This window comes from Pristiophorus japonicus, chromosome 6 (genome assembly GCF_044704955.1).
Source record: "Pristiophorus japonicus isolate sPriJap1 chromosome 6, sPriJap1.hap1, whole genome shotgun sequence".
Lineage (NCBI taxonomy): Eukaryota > Metazoa > Chordata > Chondrichthyes > Pristiophoridae > Pristiophorus > Pristiophorus japonicus.
Genome location: NC_091982.1, coordinates 212,391,473 through 212,418,666, shown reverse-complemented (window position 1 = coordinate 212,418,666; position 27,194 = coordinate 212,391,473). Strand labels below are relative to the sequence as shown.

At 40.4% G+C, this 27,194-nt stretch overlaps 1 protein-coding gene across 5 annotated transcripts in view; it reads left to right on the top strand.

Annotated features, from left to right (window-relative positions):
* Positions 1 to 27,194, top strand: part of mfsd1 (major facilitator superfamily domain containing 1) — a 69,824-nt gene that overhangs the window by 38,331 nt on the left and 4,299 nt on the right. For 2 of the 5 annotated variants that reach the window (XR_011593664.1, XR_011593663.1), the window contains exons 9-17: positions 830 to 941; positions 8,459 to 8,515; positions 9,610 to 9,766; positions 15,314 to 15,411; positions 17,698 to 17,810; positions 19,602 to 19,649; positions 19,746 to 19,806; positions 23,645 to 23,678; positions 24,225 to 24,453. Coding sequence is in view for 3 of the 5 variants with exons in the window: in XM_070883581.1 (XP_070739682.1) it covers positions 830 to 941; positions 8,459 to 8,515; positions 9,610 to 9,766; positions 15,314 to 15,411; positions 17,698 to 17,810; positions 19,602 to 19,649; positions 19,746 to 19,806; positions 23,645 to 23,657 (659 nt within the window). In the remaining 2 variants the exon portion in view is untranslated. The remainder of the gene's footprint in view (positions 1 to 829; positions 942 to 8,458; positions 8,516 to 9,609; positions 9,767 to 15,313; positions 15,412 to 17,697; positions 17,811 to 19,601; positions 19,650 to 19,745; positions 19,807 to 23,644; positions 23,679 to 24,224; positions 24,454 to 27,194) is intronic. The other 3 variants (XM_070883580.1, XM_070883582.1, XM_070883581.1) reach the window with 2 other exon arrangements.

Genomic DNA, 27,194 nt, shown 5'->3' with positions numbered 1-27,194 from the left:
TGCGGGAGACACTCCTCACCTGGGTTTCCAGGTATAAAAGGGGAGGTCCCACTCCTTGGTCCAGGCAATAAAGGTGAAGGTCACAGCGTGACCGCGCCTGATATATCTATGCCTCGTGTGAGTTTGTAGTAAGGTGCAGGGACACTACAACAGCCACCTAAGAACTCATGCTAAGAGTGGAAGCAAGTCTTCCTCGATTCCGAGGGACTGCCTATGATGATGGCTATCCACAGCCTACCAGCTCTGAAGAAGCAGCCTAATCAAAAGGATTGTAATGTAAGAATGTAAACTGAAACCGTGACATTACTCAGGGATATCTAGTAGTTTATATTGCCTTGTGAAAATGGCTAAATATCCTATATAGTATCGGGGCTTTCTGTTTTAATGAATGATCCCATATTTATGCAATATGGAAGCTATATTAATTTAAATTTTTGGTGCTGTTTGGTTAACTAAAATTTTAAAATGGAGTACCAGGACTTTCCAAATGCTGATACCAGTATCCCATCTGAATCTTGAAATTGTTTCCCTTACCTGAACAAAATAAAACTGTCTTAATGGTGCTTCATTATTATCCTCAGCTGACAATGTAACAGTTAACTACAATCTTACTATAGATTAGAAAAGCTGGTGCTTGGCTAAGAGGCAACAGCACCAAATAACTAATCTTGTAACAAACTGTAGGTAGTTTTCAAAAATTGGCCTTTCAACAACTTTGGCATTTTGTTCAGTATGCAGTCCACAGTCCTGTGAGCTTTCAACTGGAAGTTATATATATTAATTAATGCAGAAAAATACTTTCTAATATTATTTTTTAAAATCTTTCTAGGTGAAGTTGTTAAACTGACAGATGTGAAAGATTTCCCACTGTCCCTCTGGCTGATATTCCTTGTTTGTGTTTGTTATTATGTGGCTGTTTTCCCATTTATTGGACTTGGAAAGTGAGTGCACTTATTTTCTTCAACCTTGAGTGTAATCTGTTAGTTTGTTTAAATTTAGGGGCCTTGCAGCACTTGTATTAATGGCATGGTGTTAATGTGGCATTGGGCAGACTCGGTACAAGTCGCTCAGTGCCTACTTGTTGTACTTGAAATTGATGTTTGAGGTAGAGCCATATCAAATCTTACGCTAAGTCTGAAAGCATAAACTTGAAGGATCATGATGTCTTGACATAAATTGCAGTATCTTGCATGCAGACTTATAAAGTAATACAGGAGGGATAGAAATTATGATGTTGATTTGCAGTAATTGGAATGGAGTAGGAAGATCTCTGACGATAAGATAAATTCCATGATAAGAAAACGGAGCAATAACTTGGGATGGACATCTGGCAGTTGTAAATGCATTACGACGTTATCCAGCCTTGGGTTCTGAAAGGATAAATAGCCAACACTAAAGAAGCAAGTATAACTGTTGGATAAAAGAATGGTGACCTTCTAGAGAGATCAAATGATCAGTGCCTGATTTTCCCCAAAAAAACACCATCACAACAATGATTTCTTGCTGAGAGCGAGAGAAAATTTGGCATTTTAAAAAAAAATCTCTAAGAACGCTAACCACCTGAAGGAATGGGACTCCACAGTTTAAACTGTTCAATTTCTGGACCAGGGAGGTTGATTGGCACTGCATTAACAATGATCACATTGTTTAAAAAGGTATGAGCGCTGTTATTTACCAGACTTCACTTTTTGTGGCAAATTTAATGGGTAATTAATGTGCAAATCCAGCAAGTTCTTAAAAAATAATGGGGTGACTAAAGGTGAGATGCCATTTGTGCAAAGCAAATGGCGGAGCCCCGTAAATTGACCAAGTTCTGGAGATTCGCAACTCTCAGCATATCTCCTGATCCCCTGACCTTGCTGGCCGATTTGTATGTTAACTGGGTGCGTTGTTGACATGCTTTTATTTTTAAGCAAGAACCGACCATGTATAGTCAGAAGTGCCAACCAATTTGTGCATGGCATGTTTCCACAAACAGAAATCAGATGAATGACCAGTTAATTTGGTGGAAGATGAAAGTGGAATGTTAGTCAGAATATTAGGGAAACTCTTCTTTGTCAAACAATATCACCAGAGAGTTAGACTGAGCTTAGTTTGAACATCAAGGTTTTGAGGGGAAATGTTTTCACCCAGAGGGTGGTGGGGGTGTGGAACTCACTGCAGAAACCCTCACCACATTTTAAAAAGTACTTGGATGTGCACTTGAAGTACCGTGACCTAGAGCTGCAAAAGTGGGATTAGGCTGAATAGCTCATTATCGGCCGGCGCTGAGATGGCTTCCTTCTGTGCTGTAAATTTCTATGATGCTATCTCATCTGAAGTTACTCCTAACATTGCAGCACTCCCATAGTACAACATTGGAGTGTCAGCTTGGAAGAAAAGATGAAATCTAGGAATTGAGCTCAGAGATCGGGGTATTATTAACTGAGCGAACAGAACTATGGTTGTAAACACAACTATTTACAGCCACAGGGCTGATGATGTTTTGATAAGTTGAAATTAAATCAGATATTCTTGTCCAGCATGAGTTATGCAACTTGAGTTGTGCTACATTCCTTTTGGAGTATAAAAAGAGTCAGCTTTATTCCAGTTTTGTTCTGCAAAAGCTATAATAGAGGAAAGTCAGATTGTTCGAAAAGCTAGGCCAAAAGAGAGACACTGCAGAAATCTGATTGTTAGAGAGATCAAAAGATATTTTAATTGACGGGTAATCTGAAAAGCAAGAGCCTTCAACACTTCGCAAAGCTTAAGCACATTATCTCAAGATGCAGTTTGTGAGAGATCAGTTCTGAATACAGATCAATTTTGATAGAAGCAAGAAAACCTAGAGTAGCAGTGTAAGGACATGAAGGATTAGCCAGCAACAGGAGAGATGGAGACCTCTGATGAACCAGAATGTTAAAAATTCTGGATGATTTGCTGAAGGCATTATCTATGTGCCAGAATCAGTTCAGTGAGAGCCAGATCACTGCAGAGGAAGCCGAAATTAGTTATCCTAACTGCTCCCTGTCAAAAGGTGATGTTTTAATCCTTTAGACTTTCTAACAGTAGAATAACACTGCTGACTGTTTAGAAAATTGCCCAAATTCAAATCTTGAAGCTGTATGAAATGGTGATATATTACCAAAGACTGTTGAGGGTTTCCGTCTGAAGGAAAGACACTGGCCAGTTTGGCAAAGCTAAACAATACTGTGCCGTTGTGACTTTCATACCAGTGCTTGTTTGTGATGATCTTTATCATATTTCCTTGTATGTGTAGAAATAGCAAAATGAAGTAACAATTTTTCTTCTCTATCCTAAACAGCGCAGGAGTTAAATGATTTTCATCCATTACTCTGGTGATTGGTTTAATGTTAATTGATTTATTTGGGACAATTTGATTGTGTTGTAATCCCAGGCAGACAAAGTAAATCCCAAACCCTCCTAGCATTTAAAAAGTACTTGGATATGTACGTGAAGTGCCGTAACCTACAAGGCTATGGACCAAGAGCTGGAAAGTGGGATTAGGCTGAAAGGCTCTTTGTTGTCCGGCATAGACCCGATGGGCTGAATGGCCTCCTGTGCTGTAAATTTCTATGATTCTATATTTTGCACACAATTGAATATCTAGGATTTGCCTGCTTAGAAATTTCTAGAATTACATGGAGCAGGAACGATTGAGAGTAAACCGCACACCGAGGCCACATGTCGCACTTATACGGTGTAAATTGGTACGGTTAACATAGAAACATAGAAAATGGGTGCAGGCGTAGGCCATTCGGCCCTTCGAGCCTGCACCACCATTCAGTAAGATCATGGCTGATCATTCCCTCAGTACCCCTTTCCTGGTTTCTCTCCATACCCTTTGATCCTCTTAGCCATAAGGGCCTTATCTAACTCCCTCTTGAATATATCCAATGAACTGGCATCAACAACTCTCTGCAGCAGGGAATTCCACAGGTTAACAACTCTGAGTGAAGAAGTTTCTCCTCATCTCAGTCCTAAATGGCCTACCCCTTTTCCTAAAACTGTGTGCTCTGGTTCTGGACTTCCACAACATCGAGAACAATCTACCCGCGTCTGACCTGTCCCGTCCTGTCAGAATCTTGTATGTTTCTATGAGATTCCCTCTCATCCTTCTAAACTCCAATGTATAAAGGCCCAGTTGATCCAGTCTCTCCTCATATGTCAGTCCAGCCATCCCAGAAATCAGTCTGGTGAACCTTCGCTGTACTCCCTCAATAGCAAGAACGTCCTTCCTCAGATTAGGAGACCAAAACTGAACACAATATTCCAGGTGAGGCCTCACCAAGGCTCTTTACAACTGCAGTAAGGCCTCCCTGCTCCTATACTCAAATCCCCTCGCTATAAAGGCCAACATAGCATTTATTTGCCGCCTTTACTGCCTGCTGCACGTGTATGCCAACTTTGAATGACTGATGAACCATGACACCCAGGTCTTGTTGCACCTCCCCTTTTTTCTAATCTGCCACCATTCAGATAATCTGTCTGTTTTTGCCCCCAAAGTGGATAACCTCACATTTATCCACATTATACTGCATCTGCCATGCTTTTGCCCACTCACCTAACCTGTCCAAGCCCCCTGCAGTATCTTAGCGTCCCCCTCACAGCTCACACCGCCATCCAGTTTAGTGTCATCTGCAAACTTGGAGATATTACTCTATTCCTTCATCCAAATCATTGATGTATATTGTAAAGAGCTGAGGTCCCAGCACTGAGCCCTGCGCACCCCACTAGTCAGTGCCTGCCATTCTGAAAAGGACCCGTTTATCCCGACTCTCTGCTTCCTGTCTGGCAACCAGTTCTCTATCCACGTCAGTATATTACCCCCCCCAATACCATGTGCTTTGATTTTGCACACCAATCTCTTGTGTGGGACCTTGTCAAAAGCCTTTTGCAAGTCCAACTACACCACATCCACTGGTTCTCCCTTGTCCACTCTACTAGTTACATCCTCAAAAAATTCCAGAAGATTTGTCAAGCATGATTTCCCCTTCATAAATCCATGCCGACTTGGACCGATCCTGTCACTGCTTTCCAAATGCGCTGCTATTTCATCCTTAATAATTGATTCCAACATTTTCTCTACCACTGATGTCAGGCTAACCGGTCTATAATTACCTGCTTTCTCTTTCCCTCCCTTTTTAAAAAGTGGTGTTCCATTAGCTACCCTCCAGTCCATAGGAACTAATCCAGAGTCGATAGACTGTTGGAAAATGATCTCCAATGCCTCCACTATTTCTAGGGACACTTCCTTAAGTACTCTGGGATGCAGACTATCAGGCCCCAGGGATTTATCGGCCTTCAATCCCATCAATTTCCCTAACACAATTTCCCACCTAATAAGGATATCCTTCAGTTCTTCCTTCTCACTAGACCCTCGGTCCCCTAGTACTTCTGGAAGGTTATTTGTGTCTTCCTTCATGAAGACAGAACCAAATTATTTGTTTGTTTGGTCTGCCATTTCTTTGTTCCCCATTATAAATTCACCTGAATCCGACTGCAAGGGACCTATGTTTGTCTTCACTAATCTTTTTCTCTTCACATATCTATAGAAGCTTTTGCAGTCAGTTTTTATGTTCGTGGCAAGCTTCTTCTCGTACTCTCTTTTCTCCTCTTAATTAAACCCTTTGTCCTCTGCTGAATTCTAAATTTCTCCCAGTCCTCAGGTTTGCTGCTTTTTCTGGCTAATTTATATACCTCTTCCTTGGATTTAACGCTATCCTTAATTTCCCTTGTTAGCCACGGTTGAGCCACCTTCCCCGTTTTATTTTTTACTCCAGACAGGGATGTATAATTGCTGAAGTTCATCCATGTGCTCTTTAAATGTTTGCCATTGCCTATCCACCGTCAACCCTTTAAGTATCATTTGCCAGTCTATTCTAGCCAATTCACGCCTCATACCATCGAATCTACCTTTCATTAATTCAGGACCCTAATTTCTGAATTAACTGTCACTCTACACCCTAATAAAGAATTCTACCATGTTATGGTCACTCTTCCCCAAGGGGTCTCGCACAACAAGATTGCTAATTAGTCCTTTCTCATTACACATCACCCAATCTAGGATGGCCAGCTCCCTGGTTGGTTCCTCGACATATTGGTCTAGAAAACCATCCCTAATACACTCCAGGAAATCCTCCTCCACCGTATTGCTACCAGTTTGGTTAGCCCAATCAATATGTAGATTAAAGTCATCCATGATAACTGCTGTACCTTTATTGCATGCATCCCTAATTTCTTGTTTGATGCTGTCCCCAACCTTACTACTACTGTTTGGTGGTCTGTACACAACTCCCACTAGTGTTTTCTGCCCCTTGGTATTCTGTAGTTCCACCCATAACGATTCCACATCATTCAAGCTAATGTCCTTTCTTACAATTGCATTAATTTTCTCTTTAGCCAGCAATGCCACCCCGCCTCCTTTTCCTTTCTGTCTCTCCTTCCTAAATGTTGAATACCCCTGGATGTTGAGTTCCCAGCCTTGGTCACCCTGGAGCCATGTCTCCGTGATACCAATTACATCATACCCGTTAACTGCTATCTGCGCAGTTAATTTGTCCACCTTATTCTGAATACACCTCGCATTGAGGCACAGAGCCTTCAGGCTTGTCTTTCTAACACACTTTGCCCCTTTTAGAATTTTGCTGTAATGTGGCCCTTTTTGCTTTTTGCCTTGGGTTTCTCTGCCCTCCACTTTTACTTTACTTCTTTCTATCTTTTGCTTCTGCTCCCATTCTACTTCCCTCTGTCTTCCTGCATATGTTCCCATCCCCCTGCCATATTAGTTTCACTCCTCCCCAACAGCACTAGCAAACACTCTTTTCTCCCCCCCCCCCCCCCCCCAAGGACATTGGTTCCAGTCCTGCCCAGGTGCAGACTGTCTGATTTGTACTGGTCCCCCCTCCCCCAGAACCGGTTCCAGTGTCCCAGGAATTTGAATCCCTCCCACGTATTCATCTGAGCTATCCTGTGATTCCTATTGTGACTAGCACGTGGTACTGGTAGCAATCCTGATTGCTACTTTTGAGGTCCTACTTTTTAATTTAGCTCCTAGCTCCCTAAATTCATCTTGTAGGACCTCATCCTGTTTTTTTTATCTATATTGTTGGTACCTATATGCACCATGACAACTGGCTGCTCACCCTCCCTTTTCAGAATGCCCTGCACCTGCTCCGCGACATCCTTGACCCTTGCACCAGGGAGGCAACATACCATCCTGGAGTCTCGATTACGGCTGCAGAATATTCCTCTTACAATTGAATCCCCTATCACTATAGCTCTCCCACTCTTTTTCCTGCCCTCCTGTGCAGCAGAGCCACCCACGGTGCCATGAACTTGGCTGCTGCTGCCCTCCCCTGATGAGATCCCCCCCCCCGCCCCCCCCCCCAACAGTACCTAAAACGGTGTATCTGTTTTGCAGGAGGATGACCCCAGGGGACCCCTGCACTACCTTCCTTGCACTGCTCTGCCTGTTGGTCACCCATTCCCTATCTGGCTGTGTATCCTTTACCTGTGGTAAGACCAACTCACTAAACGTGCTATTCACGTCATTCTCAGCATCGTGCATGCTCCAGAATGAATCCACCCGCAGCTCGAGTGCCGCAATGCGATCCGACAGGAGCTGCAGCCGGATACACTTCCCGCACACGTAGTCGTCAGGGACACCGGAAGCGTCCTTGACTTCCCACTTAGTAGAGGAGGAGCATAATACGTGTCCGAGCTCTCCCGCCATGACTTAACCCCTAGATAAACTTAATTTGGCAACAACAATGCTAAAGGTTACTTACTGATAAAGAAAATGAAAAACTACTTCCCAAAAACTACTTACTACTACTTACCCCCTTGGCTGTGACGTCACCTTTCGATTTCTTTCTACTTTTTTGCCTTCTCCCTGCTGCAGCTGCACCAGCTGGTCTCTTGTAGGCCTCCCGACTCGACGCTGCTCCTCTTCGCACTCATATTTTCTTGTTAAACTGGCCTGACAGGCCACAGTTCCAAGCTATAGATAACACCCATTGGAATGTCATGTAACATTCTTGTTCCTCTGGCTTCATTTGAATATGGTTTGACTAGTGCATTATGCTACATTTGAAGGCTGATCCATGCAATAAAATCTGTCGGGAATTATATTGATACTATCTAGAATCTTATTGCTTTACTCTTCAAGTTCTGATAGAAAACATTGCCTCTGGACAAAACTGCCTTTGAACACTGGGTCCATAAATCAAGAACTCGTGTCAACCAGATTTAGAATTTGCATAACTTTTCCCCTTTGCCCCCTCCCCCTCCCCCTCCCCCCCACCCCCCCAAGAAAAATAGAACCCCGCTTTTAAGCTATGTTTGCCATCTAGTGTAAAGTCTGAAAACTACCATTAGAATTCAATTTCCATTTATCCACAATGTCTCTTTATTTCTTGAAATATATGTATGACCAAGTGTTTTTTTTAATTCATAGAGTATTCTTCATTGAAAAATTCAACTTTTCTCTGAAAGAAGCCAGTTTAATCAACAGGTAATGAATTTACGGCCAGTAGTTGGACCTGATGAATCTTGATTTACTGGTCAATAAAATAGAGCTGTTGAGAGTTAATAATAGATAAAGCACTTCAACAACAGTGTCTGTTTAAAGAATTTAATTCAATAATTGTCAAAGTCATGCTTGCACTTGAATTACTAAATCCTAATTTTATATTCTATTTATTTGGAATGGATTTTTACAGCACTTTTTTCAGCAATTGATGTCTACTTTAAGATTAATGCATATTCTAAATTCTGCTGAATATTTTGAGCCGTTTGCTACTGTATTCTGGTCAATTTGGTAACCCTGCATTCAGGTAACTCCTTCATTTATTCAGCCACCACAGGTAATGGGGGACACAAAAATGGAGGAAGAATACTTGGAGACATGATGCTTTTAAGAAACCTATGTTCTTGTTCATCTATTTTAGTTTCTCGCTTTTCCTACATCCCGCCCAAAACGCTATGTTTGAGGCTTTCCTTGGTTAAGTGCACAACCTGCTTCTAGGCCATTGTCGATGTTACTTTGAAACTCCATCCTTGAAAGTATATGAATACTGATGAGAATTCCTTTGGTTTATTCTGTCTCTCTGGGAAAATGTTTGGCCTCTATTCTGTGTTCTACCTCTGATGTTTGGAAACTGTGCAGGGGATTGTGGTGGGAGCTTGTGTCCAGTTACTCTGCAGGTGACACATTAACTTCACTCACTCTGCCACTACACTCCATCTTAAATTGTTAGCTTTTTAAACCATTTGTTTAAAAAGTTGCTCTGTAATCATGTAGTTGTATGTTAGTGTTGCTGTGTGCTGCACAACTGAGCTGCTTTAAAGACTGACGAGAGTTTAGTTGGACTATGTTCAGAGCAAAGCTTTGTAGAACTTCACAAAACAGATAATACATCATTTTTCTTGCACTTACAGGACACTTTTTTAATACTGTTTTCCTCCCCCTTTTGCCAAATTCAAGATTTACTGACACCCCTCTACTTGTATTATGATCTAAAAATGCAATGTTCATTAAGCGAAGTACTTCTGAGATGCATTTGAATGCTAATATGTTGAATATTCGTCTCTTGTTTTTCCTTCTAGTATCGTGTACATTATCTCTGCTCCAGCTTCTCCTGTTCTGGGATTTCTGGTGGATAAAGTAGGAAAGAATATATTTTGGGTGATGTGTGCTGTGATCATCACACTGGCTTCTCATATGATGTTGGCATTCACCTTCTGGAACCCTTGGATTGCCATGGTAACAAAACTTTGAATATGAATAGGTTCAGGAGACTTTAATTGTGGTTTGCCCCTGTAGATTTAGATTTTTTTTCTTGCAAGAGGGAAGGTGGAAGGAAAAGAGATTAAAAATAGTAATAAGTTGGGATCAAACATTTCTGTAACCTAAACGAATATTTTAAATGAATCAGTATTTATGTATTTAAAGAAAAATCTGTCTGGAATGTATAATGGTAAATGCCTTTTGAAATGAATGCAACTTCTCCCAACAAACATATATATAATTTGATCTTTAATGTTCATATCTGACAACTTTGGATGTAAGTTCACCTTAAGTAAATGTTTTTTTTAATCTAAATTTTCTATCATGACCATTTTTATTTTTTGAAACATCAAATTTAGATTAATTTCATGTATAAGATGTTAGTGTTGGAGAATGGAAGCTTCACTTTTGGTGTCCACTGTCAGAATTGTAAAGTCCCAAGCCATATGTAATATGAGCAAGATGCACATAAAGTTGTACTTCCTGTGCCCACAACTCTGCCTTTAGTGCATGCTATGGATGTATGAAGTATTTAGCTTCCCTCATACATCCTTGTCTCTCTGGCAGATAATAAACACAATGGGATGAGTTTTAATCCCAAAAAACGGATGGGTTGGATGGGAGGTTAAAGTGTTAAACATCTGAATCCCCGACCCCAACCTGCCTACTTTGGGTTTTAACGGAGGTGGGATGGGGAGAGGTGGGGTGGTGGGCAGCCAACCTGCTCCCAGGTAGTGGTTTGCTAATTTAAATATTATAATGAGGCCGCGACCCCTCCGCGGTCTCTGCCCTCCGACCCCTCTTCCTTTGCCTGTGCGGCCGAGTGCCGCAGGTCTTTCCATCTGGCTGGCTGCTGGTGAGAAACTGACCAAGTAAATGTTAATCAATCCCTGCCGTTAAATTCAGCAGGCCCTGAGGGAAAACCGTTCTCTTTCCCCCACCCACCCCACCCCATCCTTCTCCCTACCCTCATCCAAGTGTGATATATTCAGAGCACAAGCACACATAGCTTTCAACATGGCAGGCAGCTCTCTCTCTTTTACTCTACCTTTATCATGATTCTCTCGCTCTCTTAATTGTGTCTCTTCTACGGACTGTGCCAAATTTGGTTTTAACAACGAGAATCTGGTTCGTGGCTGTCGTTTGAGAAACAACTCTGCTGGTGTTCTACCTGTAGTTGTATGAGGAGTATTTCGATATGTAATCAAAAAATTAGCCAATTTGTGATCCAATGACAACTGTCGTTTCCTCGGATTTGGATCGAACATTTGTTTTGAGGGCACATTTTACAATTTGTACAGTGCGCTCTGCTGCACCATTCGAAGCAGGATGGTATGATGGAACCTTGGTATGTTTCACACCATTTTTGTTCGTGAATTGTGCAAATTCTTCACAAAAATTATGGTCCTTTATCCAAAACAGTTTCTTCAGGGAGGCCAAATGAAGAACATAATTTTCGCAAAATGTCCAATGTTTTACTTGTTGTTTTCCACATTGAAAACACCTCAACCCACTTCGAATGGCTATCAATCACAATGAACAATTGTCCATCTAACTCGGCAAAATCAATATGTAGCCTTTGCCACACACTAGGAGGCCATTTCCATGGCTGTAATGGTACTGGTGGTGGTTGCTTGCTTACCGATTGACTCACGATGTACTCAATATCTTTATCAAGACCTGGCCACCATAAATAACTACGTGCTAAACTCTTGGTCACGCACATTCCCAGGTGCTAGTCATGGAGGTCTCTTAATAATTTGGACCTGAATTTATTTGGTATAACCACACTTGATACAATCTTTATCGACTGATAATTCATTCCTACAAATGAAGAATGGATGTGTATCTTTTATCTGTTACCTGGTTTGGCCATCCAGTTGCAATATACTCATACACCTTTGACATCGCTGAGTCACGTTTGGTTGCTCTACCAATTTCTTCAGCTATGACTGGCAGTTCATCAATGTATGAAAAATAAAACACTTCTTCCCTATCGGGTGTAACTTGTGATGGGGAAGGCAATCTAGACATTGCATCAGCATTACTGTGATCAGCTGATCGTCTGTATTCAATATCATATGTATATGCTGACAAAATCAAAACCCATCTCTGCATTCGGGCTGTAGCTAATGTTGGAACTGGGAACTTTGGATGGAGGATTGCTGTTACGGGCTTATGCTCCGTAACGATGGTAAACTTATGACCATACAAGTATTTGTGAAACTTCTTGACCCCAAAAATTAATGCCAAAGCTTCCCTTTCAATTTGCACATAATTACTTTCACTTGCACTGAGTGCGTGAAGCAAAAGCTATTGGCCTCTCCTCCCCACTACGTGATACATGAGAGATCACTGCCCCAACTCCATACGGAGAGGCATCACATGCTAGCTTAATCTCCTTAGATATGTCAGTCAACTAACATGGTGCTCTCTACCAATTTGCTTTTACACTCCTTGAATGCTATATCGCATTCTTTTGACCACTTCCAATGGACTGGTTTTTTCAATAGTTCATTCAGTGGATGTAATACTGTAGCCAAATTTGGTAGGAACTGCCCATAATAGTTCAAAAGACCCAAGAATGAACGAAGTTCAGTAACATTCCTGGGAGTGGGTGCATTTCTGATCGCATCCAATTTTCCAATGGTTGGATATAAACCATCTTTGTCTAATCTGTACCCTTAAGTACTCCACTGAGTTTTTAAGTAACTCACTCTTATGAGCAACCACTCGTACTCTGTGCTTCTCTAGCCGTTTGAGGACTTCATTCAATATGTTATTATGAATTTGCCTATTTGGTGCTGAAATTAGTATGTCATCCAAATAACATACTACCCCTTCAATACCTTGCAAAATCTGGTTCATCACCCCTTGGAATATGGCAGGGGCGGAAGACACTCCAAACGGTAGCCTATTAAATTGATATTGGTCTAGATGAATATTTATAGTCAAACATGACTTGGACTCCTCATCTAGTTCAAGCTGTAAGTAGGCATTCGTAAGATCCAGTTTTGAGAAGATCTGACCACCTGTCAGTGTTGTGAACAAATCTTCTATATTCGCAATGTATTGGGGACATTACCCTCTAGAACCTGGTTTACGGTTACTTTATAGTCATCACACAATCTGACCTTACCATCGGACTTAGGTAGCCTAATTACATCGATCTATCTTACAAATAATGTTCTCGGCCTCTAGTCTTTTGAATTCTTGCTCAACTTTCTCCTTGAGTGCATATGGTACGGAACATGGCTTGTAGTAAACTGATCTAGCGTTCTTCTGTACCCTGACACTTGCCTTGAAGCCTTGGATCGGACTGCCTGTTTCGCAGAACACCTTCGGATACTTCTTGATAACCTCATCCGTTGATGAAAATCTTGCTTCCACACACAAAATCTTACCCCAATCCAGCTTCAGTGAGCTCAGCCAATTTCTTCCTGCTAAGGCAGACTTGTCTCCTTTCACTACTATTGGAGGCAAGTTCTGAAATGGATCTTTATATTTCACTGATGCGGTGATACGACCTACCCAGGAATTTTCTTTCCCGAGTAGCCTCGCAGCTCTAAATTGGATTTCTCCAGTTGGAAATCACTCAATTTGTCGAGGTACAGCGACTCCGGTACTACACTCTCGGATGCACCCGTGTCAATTTCCATTGGTATCTTGAATCCCGCAACATCTCTGTAGATTTTGATGCTTTCCGAATCGCTGTCCGTTAACCTCGTGCTCCTGATGACGTGTAACTCTAACATCTCCTCGTCCTGTTGTTGTTCTTCCATGCTATGTAGTCTCTTGGGATTACTACTCATAGCTTTGAACGCCGGACTCATAGCTTTGGAAGCTGGTTTACCCTTCAGTCGGCATGCCTTCGCAAGATGCCCAGTCTTTCTGCAGAAGAAACACTCTGCCTTCAAGTATGGATAACTTTGAGCAATGTGTTGTCCCAGGCACCTATAGCATGACTTCGATGTTCTGTTAGAATTTCCAGTTTCTGAGACTTTGGGCCCCCACTGTCTTTTACTTTGAACCTGCAGGTGATTTACCTCGGTTGACTGCCGACCGTAATTATTATTTAATTCTCGGGAATATTGTTCGGCCATGCCCATCGACTTCGCTGTCTGACAAGCAATCTCAAAAGTCAAGTCAAACGTCAATAACTTCCTTCTGATCGCATCATTTTTCACCCCACAAACAAAACGATCCCATAATGCTCGGTTTTGAAAGTTTCCAAAATTACAGTGCATCGATAGCTTTTTTAATGCTACGATGTAATCACTGATAATTTCATCAGCCTTTTGATTCCGAATCCCGAAACGATAGCTTTCAGCAATTTCTAACGGTTTGTGGTTATAGTGCTGCTCCAGCTTCGTTAAAATCTCTAAGCGTTGTGTCCTTTGGCTCGTCAGGCATAAGCAGATTTACAAGGGTTTCGTACAATGCCGGACCCGCCTCCGATAAGATTGCTTTCTGACGTTCCAACACAGCCCGGTTCTGGACTGCATTGTCTGGAACTTCGATTATGTTATTTGTAGTGAAATACATTTCTAGCCGATCCACATACGCTTTAAAACGTTCCCGGTCGTGTCTATATTCCCCCAAATGTCTGATTACACCTGCCATTTTAATCTCTAGCTGTTCACACCGTGTGCTGTATTTTACCTCTGATCTTGTAGCTTTTTTCCAAAGACAGAAACTTCCAAAGTGTCTCTGTCGGCTGGCTGAATCCTTCCCCAACAAAATTTCAGCTTTAAATCATCCGAAAAATCGCATCTCGTCGCCAAATGTGATATATTCAGAGCACAAGCACACACAGCTTCCAACATGGCAGGCAGCTCTCTCTCTTTTACTCTACCTCTATCATGATTCTGGCCAATATGTCCTCACCTGTCACTCACTAGGAGCTAGGTTGTGATTGCTCAAGCTCATTTCATATAAATCTCAAAAATTGATAATGAATAGATGCTTCTATTTAATCAGTCTGAGTTGCATTCCAACCCAATTCCCAAAGATGTATTAGTCCCGTTTCTACACAATTCACTTTTGTATCATGCCTCAAACAGAATTTAGCCCTCTTGCCCCCGCCCCCAATTGTTCGATGAGAAATCTTTAAAAATTGCTTTGATGGTTGAAAGCTTTGAAGCTGTGATTATAACTACAAAACTACAATGTGTTTTGGAAATTGGGTACCTTGATCATACAATGTTATTTGAAGCCGGAGTGTTGATGTGGAAAGATAATTTTATACTAGCCGCAATAAATTAAGACCTCCGTGTCCGAGTTTTGTTTAGATTTTCAGTCAGGTAAATCTGTGCTTACACATTTGCCCATTGACTTACATTTTGGATAATTTATTTTACACAGTTGCCATCTAATTGTTTCAAAAGTATCTGTTTGACATATCTCACACTTGAGCAGACTAGAACATTTTTATTATCATCTTTAATTTTGAAGCCTAATCATTTCTTTAAATGTTTTGCATTCAAGTACAGATTTTTGAATAAAATGTATTTTTAATTTCAGTGTCTGATGGGAATATCCTATTCTTTGCTTGCCTGTGCTTTATGGCCAATGGTGGCCTTTGTTGTTCCTGAACACCAGTTGGGAACCGCCTATGGCTTGTAAGTAATAATACTTCAAAATTACTTCAATATGGTTGCAGATATTTGTAACTTTAAAATAAGCTTGCAGCATAGAGTTTTTAGATACTGTGGAAGGAAGGAAAATTTCAAAGTGTACTTAATGTTTGAAAAAGTGGTACCTGTAGTCTGTTTTCCTGGGTGACGATGAGGTCCTGTTGATAACTCGGTCTATCCTCAAATGAAGATTTGCTGCTTCACAGTTGAAGCAATAAACCTACATTTTTTTTTCCCACCTGGTCGAGGTACAGGAGAACTGTTGCCAACTACCGGAAAGGGACTAAAGGCTTTACTAAAGCAGATTGGACCTGAAATTACGGTAGTTTTGACAGCATGCGCTGCACATGTGTGAAAACCCGGAACTTGCGATTTGTCAAGTTTCACATTGACAGATCGTTTGCATCTGCTGGGATTGGGGGTAGTGTACTGACATGGATTGAGAACTGGTTGTCAGACAGGAAGCAAAGAGTAGGAGTAAATGGGTACTTTTCAGAATGGCAGGCAGTGACTAGTGGGGTACCGCAAGGTTCTGTGCTGGGGCCCCAGCTGTTTACACTGTACATTAATGATTTAGATGAGGGGATTAAATGTAGTATCTCCAAATTTGCGGATGACACTAAGTTGGGTGGCAGTATGAGCTGCGAGGAGGATGCTGTGAGGCTGCAGAGCGACTTGGATAGGTTAGGTGAGTGGGCAAATGCATGGCAGATGAAGTATAATGTGGATAAATGTGAGGTTATCCACTTTGGTGGTAAAAACAGAGAGACAGACTATTATCTGAATGGTGACAGATTAGGAAAAGGGGAGGTGCAAAGAGACCTGGGTGTCATGGTACATCAGTCATTGAAGGTTGGCATGCAGGTGCAGCAGGCGGTTAAGAAAGCAAATGGCATGTTGGCCTTCATAGCAAGTGGATTTGAGTACAGGGGCAGGGAGATGTTGCTACAGTTGTACAGGGCATTGGTGAGGCCACACCTGGAGTATTGTGTACAGTTTTGGTCTCCTAACCTGAGGAAGGACATTCTTGCTATTGAGGGAGTGCAGCGAAGGTTCACCAGACTGATTCCCGGGATGGCGGGACTGACCTATCAAGAAAGACTGGATCAACTGGGCTTGTATTCACTGGAGTTCAGAAGAATGAGAGGGGACCTCATAGAAACATTTAAAATTCTGACGGGGTTAGACAGGTTAGATGCAGGAAGAATGTTCGCAATGTTGGGGAAGTCCAGAACCAGAGGTCACAGTCTAAGGATAAGGGGTAAGCCATTTAGGACCGAGATGCGGAGGAACTTCTTCACCCAGAGAGTGGTGAACCTGTGGAATTCTACACCACAGAGAGTTGTTGAGGCCAATTCACTAAATATATTCAAAAAGGAGTTGGATGAGGTCCTTACTACTAGGGGGATCAAGGGGTATGGCGAGAAAGCAGGAATGGGGTACTGAAGTTGAATGTTCAGCCATGAACTCATTGAATGGTGGTGCAGGCTAGAAGGGCCGAATGGCCTACTCCACCTATTTTCTATGTTTCTATGCTTATGGGGATTCCGTATGTAAATGGAATCCCCATAAGCAACATGGGGATCCCCCTCTTTGGTTGACCGGGCCCACGTGATCTCATGGGTGCTTGCGAACCGCATGCACCCCTGAGATCCCTGGGCCTTTACGCCGGCATACACCTGCAGGCCCGAGAAGGGGGCTCTCCATAGCTGTGGAGCCAGGAGGTAAGTACAGAAATATTTTGCGGTCGGAGGCGCACTCACAAGGTATGTCTCCGACCACAAATTCAGGTCCATCATCTCTTTTTGTGGGAGTTGCTGTGTGCAAATTGGCTGCCACGTTTCCTACATTACAATAGTCACCATGCTTCAAAAGTACTTAATTGGCTTTAAAGCTCTTTGGAACGCACAGGTTTGTTAAAGGCGTTATATAAATCCAAATTTGTTCATATAATTAGCATTTGCTTGGCAAATAACATGGCCATCGGCCAGAAAAGATTGTAGTTTTTATTTTGCAGCATTTGATCTTCTGACTCACCTTGACATTTAATGTTGGATTCTACATTTTGACTTTTAATATCTTTTCCTAAACACTTTTCTTGAATATTCCATGTTGAGCACCCTTCTGTTTTTATGTTTTGAGAAATTGAATGTTTAAATACTTTAAAAGAGATTCCTAGTTTTGATTTTCTTTGCAAAATTCAGTTGTTTGTAAGCTTGTGCCGACTGAATGTAATCTTGTCCATTTTAATGTTAAAACATGTCATTTCAGCATGCAGTCCATACAGAATTTGGGTCTTGCCGTGATTGCGATCACTGCAGGTTCCATATTGGATTCCAAAGGATATTTTCTTCTCGAAGTATTTTTCTGTGCTTGTCTCTGTAGTAAGTATTGTATTTTCAGCACTTTACTTTCCTTATTTAATGATGTATCAGTTGGATGATTGGTAGTGTTGACTTAAGATCTAAACTTTAGAATGGTCAGTCTGTCCAGCAAATATACTGAAATGTCAGGTTTTGATGACTTGGATGGAAATATTGGTGCCACATTGGTTCTCAAAAAATCTTTAAGGTATTGAACATTGGTTTACAACATAGAACTCAATGCTGTTTTTGAAAGATAATGGTCTGTAATTTGCGGTCAGCGGCGAAGCGACGACAATTGCTGCTGACCTCGAAGAAAACTGCCCACAGAGATCTCGCAAGCTCTGGCGAGAACTTTATCTTCCTTGATGTGAAATTGATTGTAGCGATGTCAAAAGGAGAACTCCAGCGAAGAGCAGCAATGATGTTATCAAGCTGTTTAAGCAGCCAATCACATTTAAGAATTCTCGCACAGCAAACCAGGAAATGAAAAGCACTGATTATCTGCATTTTTAAAAAATGAGAGCGCAAAATAAAGATTGGGACGTACACATGAGGTTAAGGTAGAAGCTGAAATATCATGAGCAAACCTTTTTTTTTAATTACTAACTTGGAGAACCTTGACATTCCACAAATATAAAATGTGTTTTTCAGGGCCACACTGATTGTTTAGCAGTCAATGCACTGTTTAAAACCTCGGTTGCACCTATTCCAACAAGGCTTAACATTTAATGGGTTGTTTAACAGCGATATTAGCACAGACAAGTTTAAGTTTTCATCAGTTCCATAAATTTCACTGATTGCCGGTTATGGAAGGGGGATTGGTACACAGCATAGCCTGTGGCGGAACAATGAATGATCACAACTTCTAGGATTTCCGCGTTTAGCTGCGCATGTGCTAAATCCTGAAGTTGCGAATAGTCAATTTCCGAGGGGTAATAGTGGCGAACGCTCATCGTCATTACCCACTGCAAAATCCAGGCCAATATATTTATTTATATAGATCTTAATCAGTTCAATTATTTAATATAAAAAGTATACTTGGTTGCCTCTCAAATGATGATGATGACCGTTCGCTGTCATTACCCACCACAAAATCTGGGCTTAATGATTTATTTCACTATTTGCAAAGACTGCCTTGGATGTAAAGATAATGTGTGCTTTGGACTAGTTTGTTTCTATTTTGAACAAAGTTTAAATTAAATAAACCTAGGCAGAATTGCTTTTGAGACATTACTACCTCTGAGTGTTTGTATGTCATTTGCTCCCTCATTGGGTGGTGTTTGGAGTGGCAGTCTCGCCCCACCCCCCACCCTGAATAATGGTGTGTTGAATGGTGGTGAGTTTACTTCGTTATAAAACAATGAAAAGGATATTCTGTTGCAAGGAATGTAATGGGTTGTATTTCCCTAAATTGGGATGCCTTTCCCTCTGCTGATGGGGAAGAGTTCCTCCCCAGAGGCTAGCAGCGTTCTAACCAAGATCATTGTTTTCTTTAAATGTCACTATGGTGGGTTTTTTTTAAACTCGTCAGTTTTTTCAAGTGTATTCTCTCATTTAAAAAATTAGATTGAGTGCTTTAACATACAATCAAAATCTATAATGTTAGTATTCATGTTTTGCAGTTAGTTTGCACCCATACCAAGACCAGAAATACAAATTCTGATTTCTGAGATTCTTCACACTGCAATAACTCCTATTAAAGTTAAATCCTTAACTAAATTTGCCTGTGCTTTTTTTGTTCATTTTAGTGTAATATGGTGTATTTGTTAAGGTCCAGCTTACAATGTGTTTTTTTTTTTAATTTTCCAGTGGCACTTATAGCTGTTATAATGCTCTACTTTGTGGATTTGCTGAGAGGTATGAACATTCAATAAAAATTTTCTTTCCCTCACATTGCATGCATTCCAAAGTGCTTCAAATTGTTCATAACGATCTTTGTTTTAAACCTCTTAGAAGGTGACCTGAATGTGACTGCATGGAAGCGTTCAAAACTCCAAGCTGTTGCTGCAGCAGAGTAAGTACCCCTATATTTGGATGGAGAGGCTGAGGTCTTTAAAATAAGGTCGATGAGTGGAAACTTCCCAAGAGTGGGAGACTAATGATGAGAATTTGGTGAAGAACGCGGGTAATTGAAGTGTGTCAGTTTCAAAATGAAAGCAGCCATTACCTATTTTGAGAGATTGTCTGCTTTGTTAATAGATCTTGTACTGCCTATTGCTATTTAAAATACTTGGATATCTGAATTCTGTGAACATAGCACTTTTTGGTGGCAGGGAGGAAGTTGTGAGGTAGAAAACATTGCAGATCAGTACGAACGTTTTAATAACCCAAACTGCCAGTAATTTCTATTTTCAGCAAATGGTATTCTAGATATAATTTAGTATGAAAACTATTTTCTGACTTGCTTTACATATGTAAAATGACCTTCGTGTTGTCCTGCACTGTGTCTTGGACCTTCCCTTAGATTTTTTTTTTAAACTGGGAAACCTTTAATATGAATCCTATCTTCATGACGTGCGGCAATTAATAAATGCATTATCTGTTAAAATAGATGCTTCCCCCAAAACTCTAAATTGTAAATTCTTTTAATATTGCTGAAGTACTATCATGTGTACTATTTGCACAAGAGCTATAAATAGACAAACATATTTTTGATTTGATTTTAAAATCCTTCCAATTCGGGCAGTTCTAGTTCCCTATGTATTTTGGGTAGCTGTAGCAAATGCTGTGAGATCTAGGGACAAAATAAACATTCTTCCCAAAGCAAATCTTGGCTGTTATCAAATTCGTGACCAGCAGTTACCCTTTTGAAAGTTGTTTCACAACTTTAGAAGTGAATGGAATTGGATATGGAAGGTACATTCTGTGCATAAAATGCAATCCTTCTGATTTTTAAAAAAGCTTAAGTTTACTTTAATATTTATATCAAGACTAAATAAGTTTATGGATGTGGGGTACATGTATTGGATTGTCAGCACCTTGTTACTTTAATTCGACGTTTGTCACTATTCATGTAAAAACAAGCTAATCTGGACAAAGTCACCAAGAAACATTTGGCCTTTTGAGAACTTCGACACACTTAATAACTCTGTCCTAGTTAGCTGTGTATATTTAGTTCCATTTTGGACTCCTTCTCGGACATCTTTTTCCCATCAATGGCAGCAATCTCAGCTGTAGATTAGTGCATTGGAAAGTCTGAGTTCTATTATGTACTGCCTGGATACTATATCCCTGGATTTTGGTAACCAAAAGACAATGGAAAAGGATAGCTGAAAAGGTAAGAGGCACTAGTGATTCCTTTAGGTTCTGTTTAGGATAGTGTATGATTTCTTTGGAAAAACTATTGTTCAAACCTCTATTCTGAATACAGGGTCATATGGCATTTCCTTCCATACAGTTGAATTATTTGATTGTATAAAGCTGCAGAGAAAATGTACTGAAAACTGCAAGTATCCAAAGTGCTAGAAGCCCAATGAGTTGACAATTTAACTCCTAAGACTGGCAACTACTGTAAAGACAGGGCATCACAGTAAGGTGACTGGCTCCTTCCGAGCAGATTGGTGGCATGCACTGACTGAATTGCACCTCCTGTTGATCAGAATAGAGCGGTAGCTGTGGAAAAGCCTGTACTCCAGAGTATTCCACACTCCCAGTTTGTTGGGGGTTATATGGTTGCCAGATAATATTGCTGTATTGTAGGAGAATTGTGTGTAATGTACGTGTGAATATTTTTGTAGTGAAAAACATAGTGGTCGGCAAAAACTGTTACTCAGTAAAATGTCACTTTCAACTCTACGTGTGTTTTGGTTAATTTAATGACTTTCTTGATGGGATTCAATCCAGTATTCTAACATTAAACTTACTGTGGAAGCAACATTGAAAGATTTTGCAGAACATAATATAATTGAAATGGAGGGATTTATTATTCTTTAGAAATGTACCAAAATTGACATGTTTTGTCCCTAATTTTATTGCACATATCCTTAGGCTTATTGCTTAATTCAGTTGCACATTAATGAATTTCACTGAGATTAATCCTCTGAGGATGAAAAGAACTTTTCTCTTTTTTTAAGGAGCAAAATGTTCATCACTTTCAGATATCATAGAACAGTAAAACACCACATATATTTGCAAATCTCTCATTCTATATCAAGTAATGTTCATTGTGAAAGCAGTATTCACTTTGCTTGCTTTTGTTTGCTCTTTTCATGTGTAACTCCAGCTATGCAAGTACTATCGTTTAAGCTTTTCGCTTGTAGACAACTGTTCTATCTAAACTATCGTGGTCAAAAGATTAGACGGCAATCTACTGTACACTTGGCATATGGTATAAATAGTACTTTTATTTAAATCAGCATGGACCCTTATGGGTACCTGGAATTGAATTCATCTCTGTTACTTACGTCAGATGGGATGTAACATAAGAAACCAACATTCTGAACTGTTCAAAGTGCTTTTCAGAAATCCAAATTTGAACATATATCTTGTGAAGATGTTTACTATTAACTGTAATCTTCCATATTGATTTTTGTTTCACTATCCTGCATGCTGATGCTAAATAGTGTGGTGAGGATTGATTTGGAATTGAGGAAACAAGACTGTTCAGAACATCACCTTTCTGGGCTAAACTGCTGCTTATATTTACACCCTATTCCCATAGTGCTGGGGAAAAACAAATGGGCTTTCGTAAAGGAATGCTGTAGTTCTGGTTCTTCAACCAATAATAGTTTGAATTTTTCTCACAATTCATAAAGCACATGTAATGAACCCTCTAGCCATGAGAAGATTGCTTTCAACATCTAGTTGGAGTTTTGCTCAGGTTTTCATATTCTCCCTCCCACTGTTAAACATAGAAACATAGAAAATAGGTGCAGGAGTAAGCCATCCGTCCCTTCGAGCCTGCACCACCATTCAATAAGATCATGGCTGATCATTCCCTCGGTACCCCTTTCCTGCTTTCTCTCCATACCCCTTGATCCCTTTAGCCATAAGGGCCATATCTAACTCCCTCTTGAATATATCCAATGAACTAGCATCAACAACTCTCTGCTGTAGGGAATTCCACAGGTTAACAACTCTGAGTGAAAAAGTTTCTCCTCATCTCAGTCCTAAATGGCCTTCTCCTTATCCTTAGACTGTCCCCTGGTTCTGGACTTCCCCAACATCAGGAACATTCTTCCCGCATCTAACCTGTCCAGTCCCGTCAGAATCTTATGTTTCTATGAGATCCCCTCTCATCCTTCTAAATTCTAGTGTAAAAAGGCCCAGTCGATCCAGTCTCTCCTCATATGTCAGTCCAGCCATCCCGGGAATCGGTCTGGTGAACCTTCGCTGCACTCCCTTAATAGCAAGAACGTACTTCCTCAGATTAGGGGACCAAAACTGAACACACAATTCCAGGTGAGGCTTCACCAAGGCCCTGTACAGCTGCAGTAAGACCTCCCTGCTCCTATATGCAAATCCCCGAGCTATGAAGTCCAGCATACCATTTGCCGTCTTCACTGTCTGCTGTACCTGCATGCCAACCTTCAATGACTGATGAACCATGACACTTAGGTCTCGTCTCATTGCACCTCCCCTTTTTCTAATCTGCCGCCATTCAGATAATCTGCCTTCGTGTTTTTGCCCCCAAAGTGGATAACCTCACATTTATCCACATTATACTGCACCTGTCATGCATTTGCCCATTCACCTGTCTGATGGATTAACTGCTGCTAGGTGACCTGCTCCTTGCCTCCATCAATGCCAGCTGCTGAGAGGTGTCTATCAGTAGCCTGATGATTAATTGTGTTCCAATCCACCCCCTCACCCACCCTACCCACTTCTACCCAAATTATTTAACTTTTTTTTAGTAGGTTCCCATAGTTTTGTGGCAGAGATTGGCAGGTAAGCAAATCTGGATGGCCTTTTGGAGCATCTAATGTGCTGTGCCACTGGTACCAGCTGTCAACTTTTAATGTTATGCATACCCGCCAAGTTTAACCTGATAGTTGGCAAAGGCGTAGTTTGAGATATTTACTGTACGCCACTCGCTGAGAAATGGCTTGCAGATAATCTTGTTTCTAATACTTTGCACTCCCGATGCTTTTTTGTGGGCAAGGGCTGCTCTTCCTCTCCTTCCTGTTTAGCTTTTTTCACAGTTCCTCTTTAGTTTTTTCTGTGATTGAATGCAATGGCTTTTTAATGACCAACAATTAACTTGTCATAATTTTTCCAATTCCTTTCAAACATCAAAATCCTGGTTTTAGGTGATTGTTGTTTCTGAAGCAGTTGCTTGATTCTGATTGGTCAAGCTTGCCTTAAATAAAGCTTGCTTTATTTACTAATAGATCGTGATGGCATGCAGCTTTGCAAGGTGCTTTTCTAAATGTTCAAAAGCTTGATGTACTGTGTTGCTTTGTTTTTTAAAGTTCTGAACTGTTCTGTCATTAGCTCTCCAGACGTGTCTGTAAGACTATGCAGAAAATTAATCTGTTGAGAAATGTCTTGCCTTCTATCATTGGACCTACCTGTGCAAAGGGCTGAAGAAACTGAATTGTAGAGTTGTATTTATGACTGAGATAATTAACATTTTAAGGAGTTGCAATCCTGAAGTCGCTGAACTGCACAAGTGTTTTGAGTCACCACTGTAACCCTGCTATTATACCAAAATAATATACAGGTTGGTGTAAAATAATAAACAGATAAATTATCAGAATATTAAATTTGTTGGATTGTTTTTAAATGTAACGATGATCGCATAATATAGGTTATGATTTGTTTCTCCTAACCGCTTTAGTCCCATTTTCCTATAATAGGGGACAAGATTCTTTTGTTTTCCCTTAAGGAACTGGGCAAGTACTTGCAGAAGTGTCTGAAAAGTATATTTTGAGAGTCTTTCTTGGACTGTTTCTTTTAAGGCATTTTGAGACAGCCTTTGTCTTGCACCATAACCGTGTTACATCTGACCCTGGAGTGCTTGTTGTGAGCAGGTTACATTTCACTGTGCTGCTCTTTCACTTTGATTGTTTACTATAATTTGTGGATATCTCGAAGTAACTGGGAAAATACTTTTTCCTGAAAAATCTAGCAGCAGGAAATCTAATCATCTTTTTGTGATGGTTATTTATATAGTACAGTTGTTGGCATTAAGAAATGGACTATCCCAAAATAATTAGTTACTTCATTGTGTTTGTTTTATCTGACATCTAGCTTTTTACTGTTACATTCCCAACCTTTTTTAGTTTTTTTGTGCCATCTTGGTTGGGATCCAGGACAACTGACCAGACTAATGCCATGGTTCTAATTCTCTCCAGGCTCTTTTGCTCGTTTATTTTCAACTTGCAGGTCACTTTTTAATCTGATTTTTTGCCAAAAAAGGGAAAAGAGAGGGATAAGCAGCTTAGGAATACTGTGAGATGCAGCTGGGGCATAGAAAAGCTTTCCGATGGGTCCGGTACCGAAGATATTTTTAGACAATTGCAGTAGCCACAAAAAGAAATGTAGCTTATAATGTCCTATTTATAATAGGAAAGCAATATAGGGGCTACTGTTGTGTGCTTATAGTGTGTTTGTGTATAATAATCAATTCTGACAGCAGCACAGAATTCTGAAATTTTGGCTAATTGGAAGGAGAGGAAGAGCAGTCCTTGCCCACAAAAAAGCATTGAGTGCAAAGTATTAGAAACAGAGGATAAATGTTATCTAGAAGCCATTTCTGAGTGAGTGGTGTCCACTAAACTCTCTCAAACTATGCCTTTGCTGAATATCAGGTTAAACTTAGTGGGTGTGCATAACATTAAAAAGTTGATAGCTGGCACAACAATTTGGAATCGAAGGAACACACAATATATATATATTATATTTATATATTACATATATAATATATAATTATATATATATATAATATATATTGAGCTGCTTGGCCATCCTGTCAAAAGTCAAGAAAAACTTTAGATATGTTTTTTCTTCACAAAATAATGGAGGGCCCCCAGAACCAGAACAGAAGAATGCAAAAGACCTAGAAAAGCTAAACAAGGAAGTACCTGCAGAAAAAGGGTAAGAAATTTTGAAAATGAAAATGAGTGTCAATCCGTGACATTCATCAGCTTGTCGTAATCTAATATATTTTTGCGTTCTGTTTTATTGCAACATTAACCCCTAGCTGGCAGTTGCACACTGTAGAACAGACTTTTCCATCAGGTTTTAAATTTTAGAGCTTGGAAAATGTGATCCATTTGTTGAGGATTACAAAAGAATGCAGTTTCAAATGATAGCAGTTACAAATTATGGAATAGATGCTGATATTTTGGAGCTCAGTTGATCTTGAATCTCGTGCTCTTTGGCGATTGTTGGGAACTACATTGTGTTTGAAGGTTGCCATATGGTATTTTGCTAATTTTCAGTATTGCAAGGGTAACTTCAGTCTTAATTTTCATTTTTTTTTTCTAATCAAAGTGAAATGTCAGTTCTCTCCTTGCACCCATTATTGTATTGGTCATCTTGGTCTGGTGTAGTTTGACTTGGATGCAGGGAAATCTTCCTCCCTAGCGTTGCAACATTGTGCCTTCAAGGAATACTAAAAGAAAAGATCTCACACTTTTTAAAAGATTTTGCCACTTCTGGGTAAAAATAAAAATAACATTTAATTTGTAAGCCACCAACAGCGATCCCATTTGTTGGGGTGATTACTAAACTGATCCTATGGCACTCTGATTCAGCACTGAATAGAGCACTTGACCTTATTTTGTTCTACAGTTAGTTCTCCCATGTCATTTGGGTGCACCATGGAGTTCTCCTTTTGTAGAATGTTTAATGGACACTTTGCTGATAATGGGGCAGCTATTGATTGGTTGTAAACTATCCAACATGTGTGTTCAAATTGCTATGAGGAACTGGTAAAGATGTCAGTAACGTTCTTGGTTTTTGGCCCCACTTCTAGTTCATCTTCTATTAACTTTCTTGGCCTTACCACGACTTTAGACTTCAAATGGAACTCCTACATGTCCATTGCTAAAGGAGTTTCCAAAAAGCTTGGGTTGCTCTTTTGTGCCACACTTTTTTTCTAAATCTGTCAAACCGATTACTAGTCCTATTTCTGGGGACATTTGTCTCACATCTTTGGTCAGGCTACAAAAAAAGGCTTGTCTCCTCTCCTGTGACATTTCTTGTCTTTATTTTATGGATACTGTATCCCTAGAGTTACAAATAAACTGCAAAGACATTGGAAGAGAAATTTGACCAGCCCGAAAAAGCTGTGAAGTTGGCAGAGCAACTGTTCCATGTGCTGCTCTGTGCCAACCTGAAGCTTGAGCCAAATCTGGCCTATACCTCATTTAAATGCTGCCAGCGAACTATGGTTGCTACACAGGTGGCCAGCTGCTGCTCGACAAGATATGGACTGACACTCGCACAGAGCCGGCC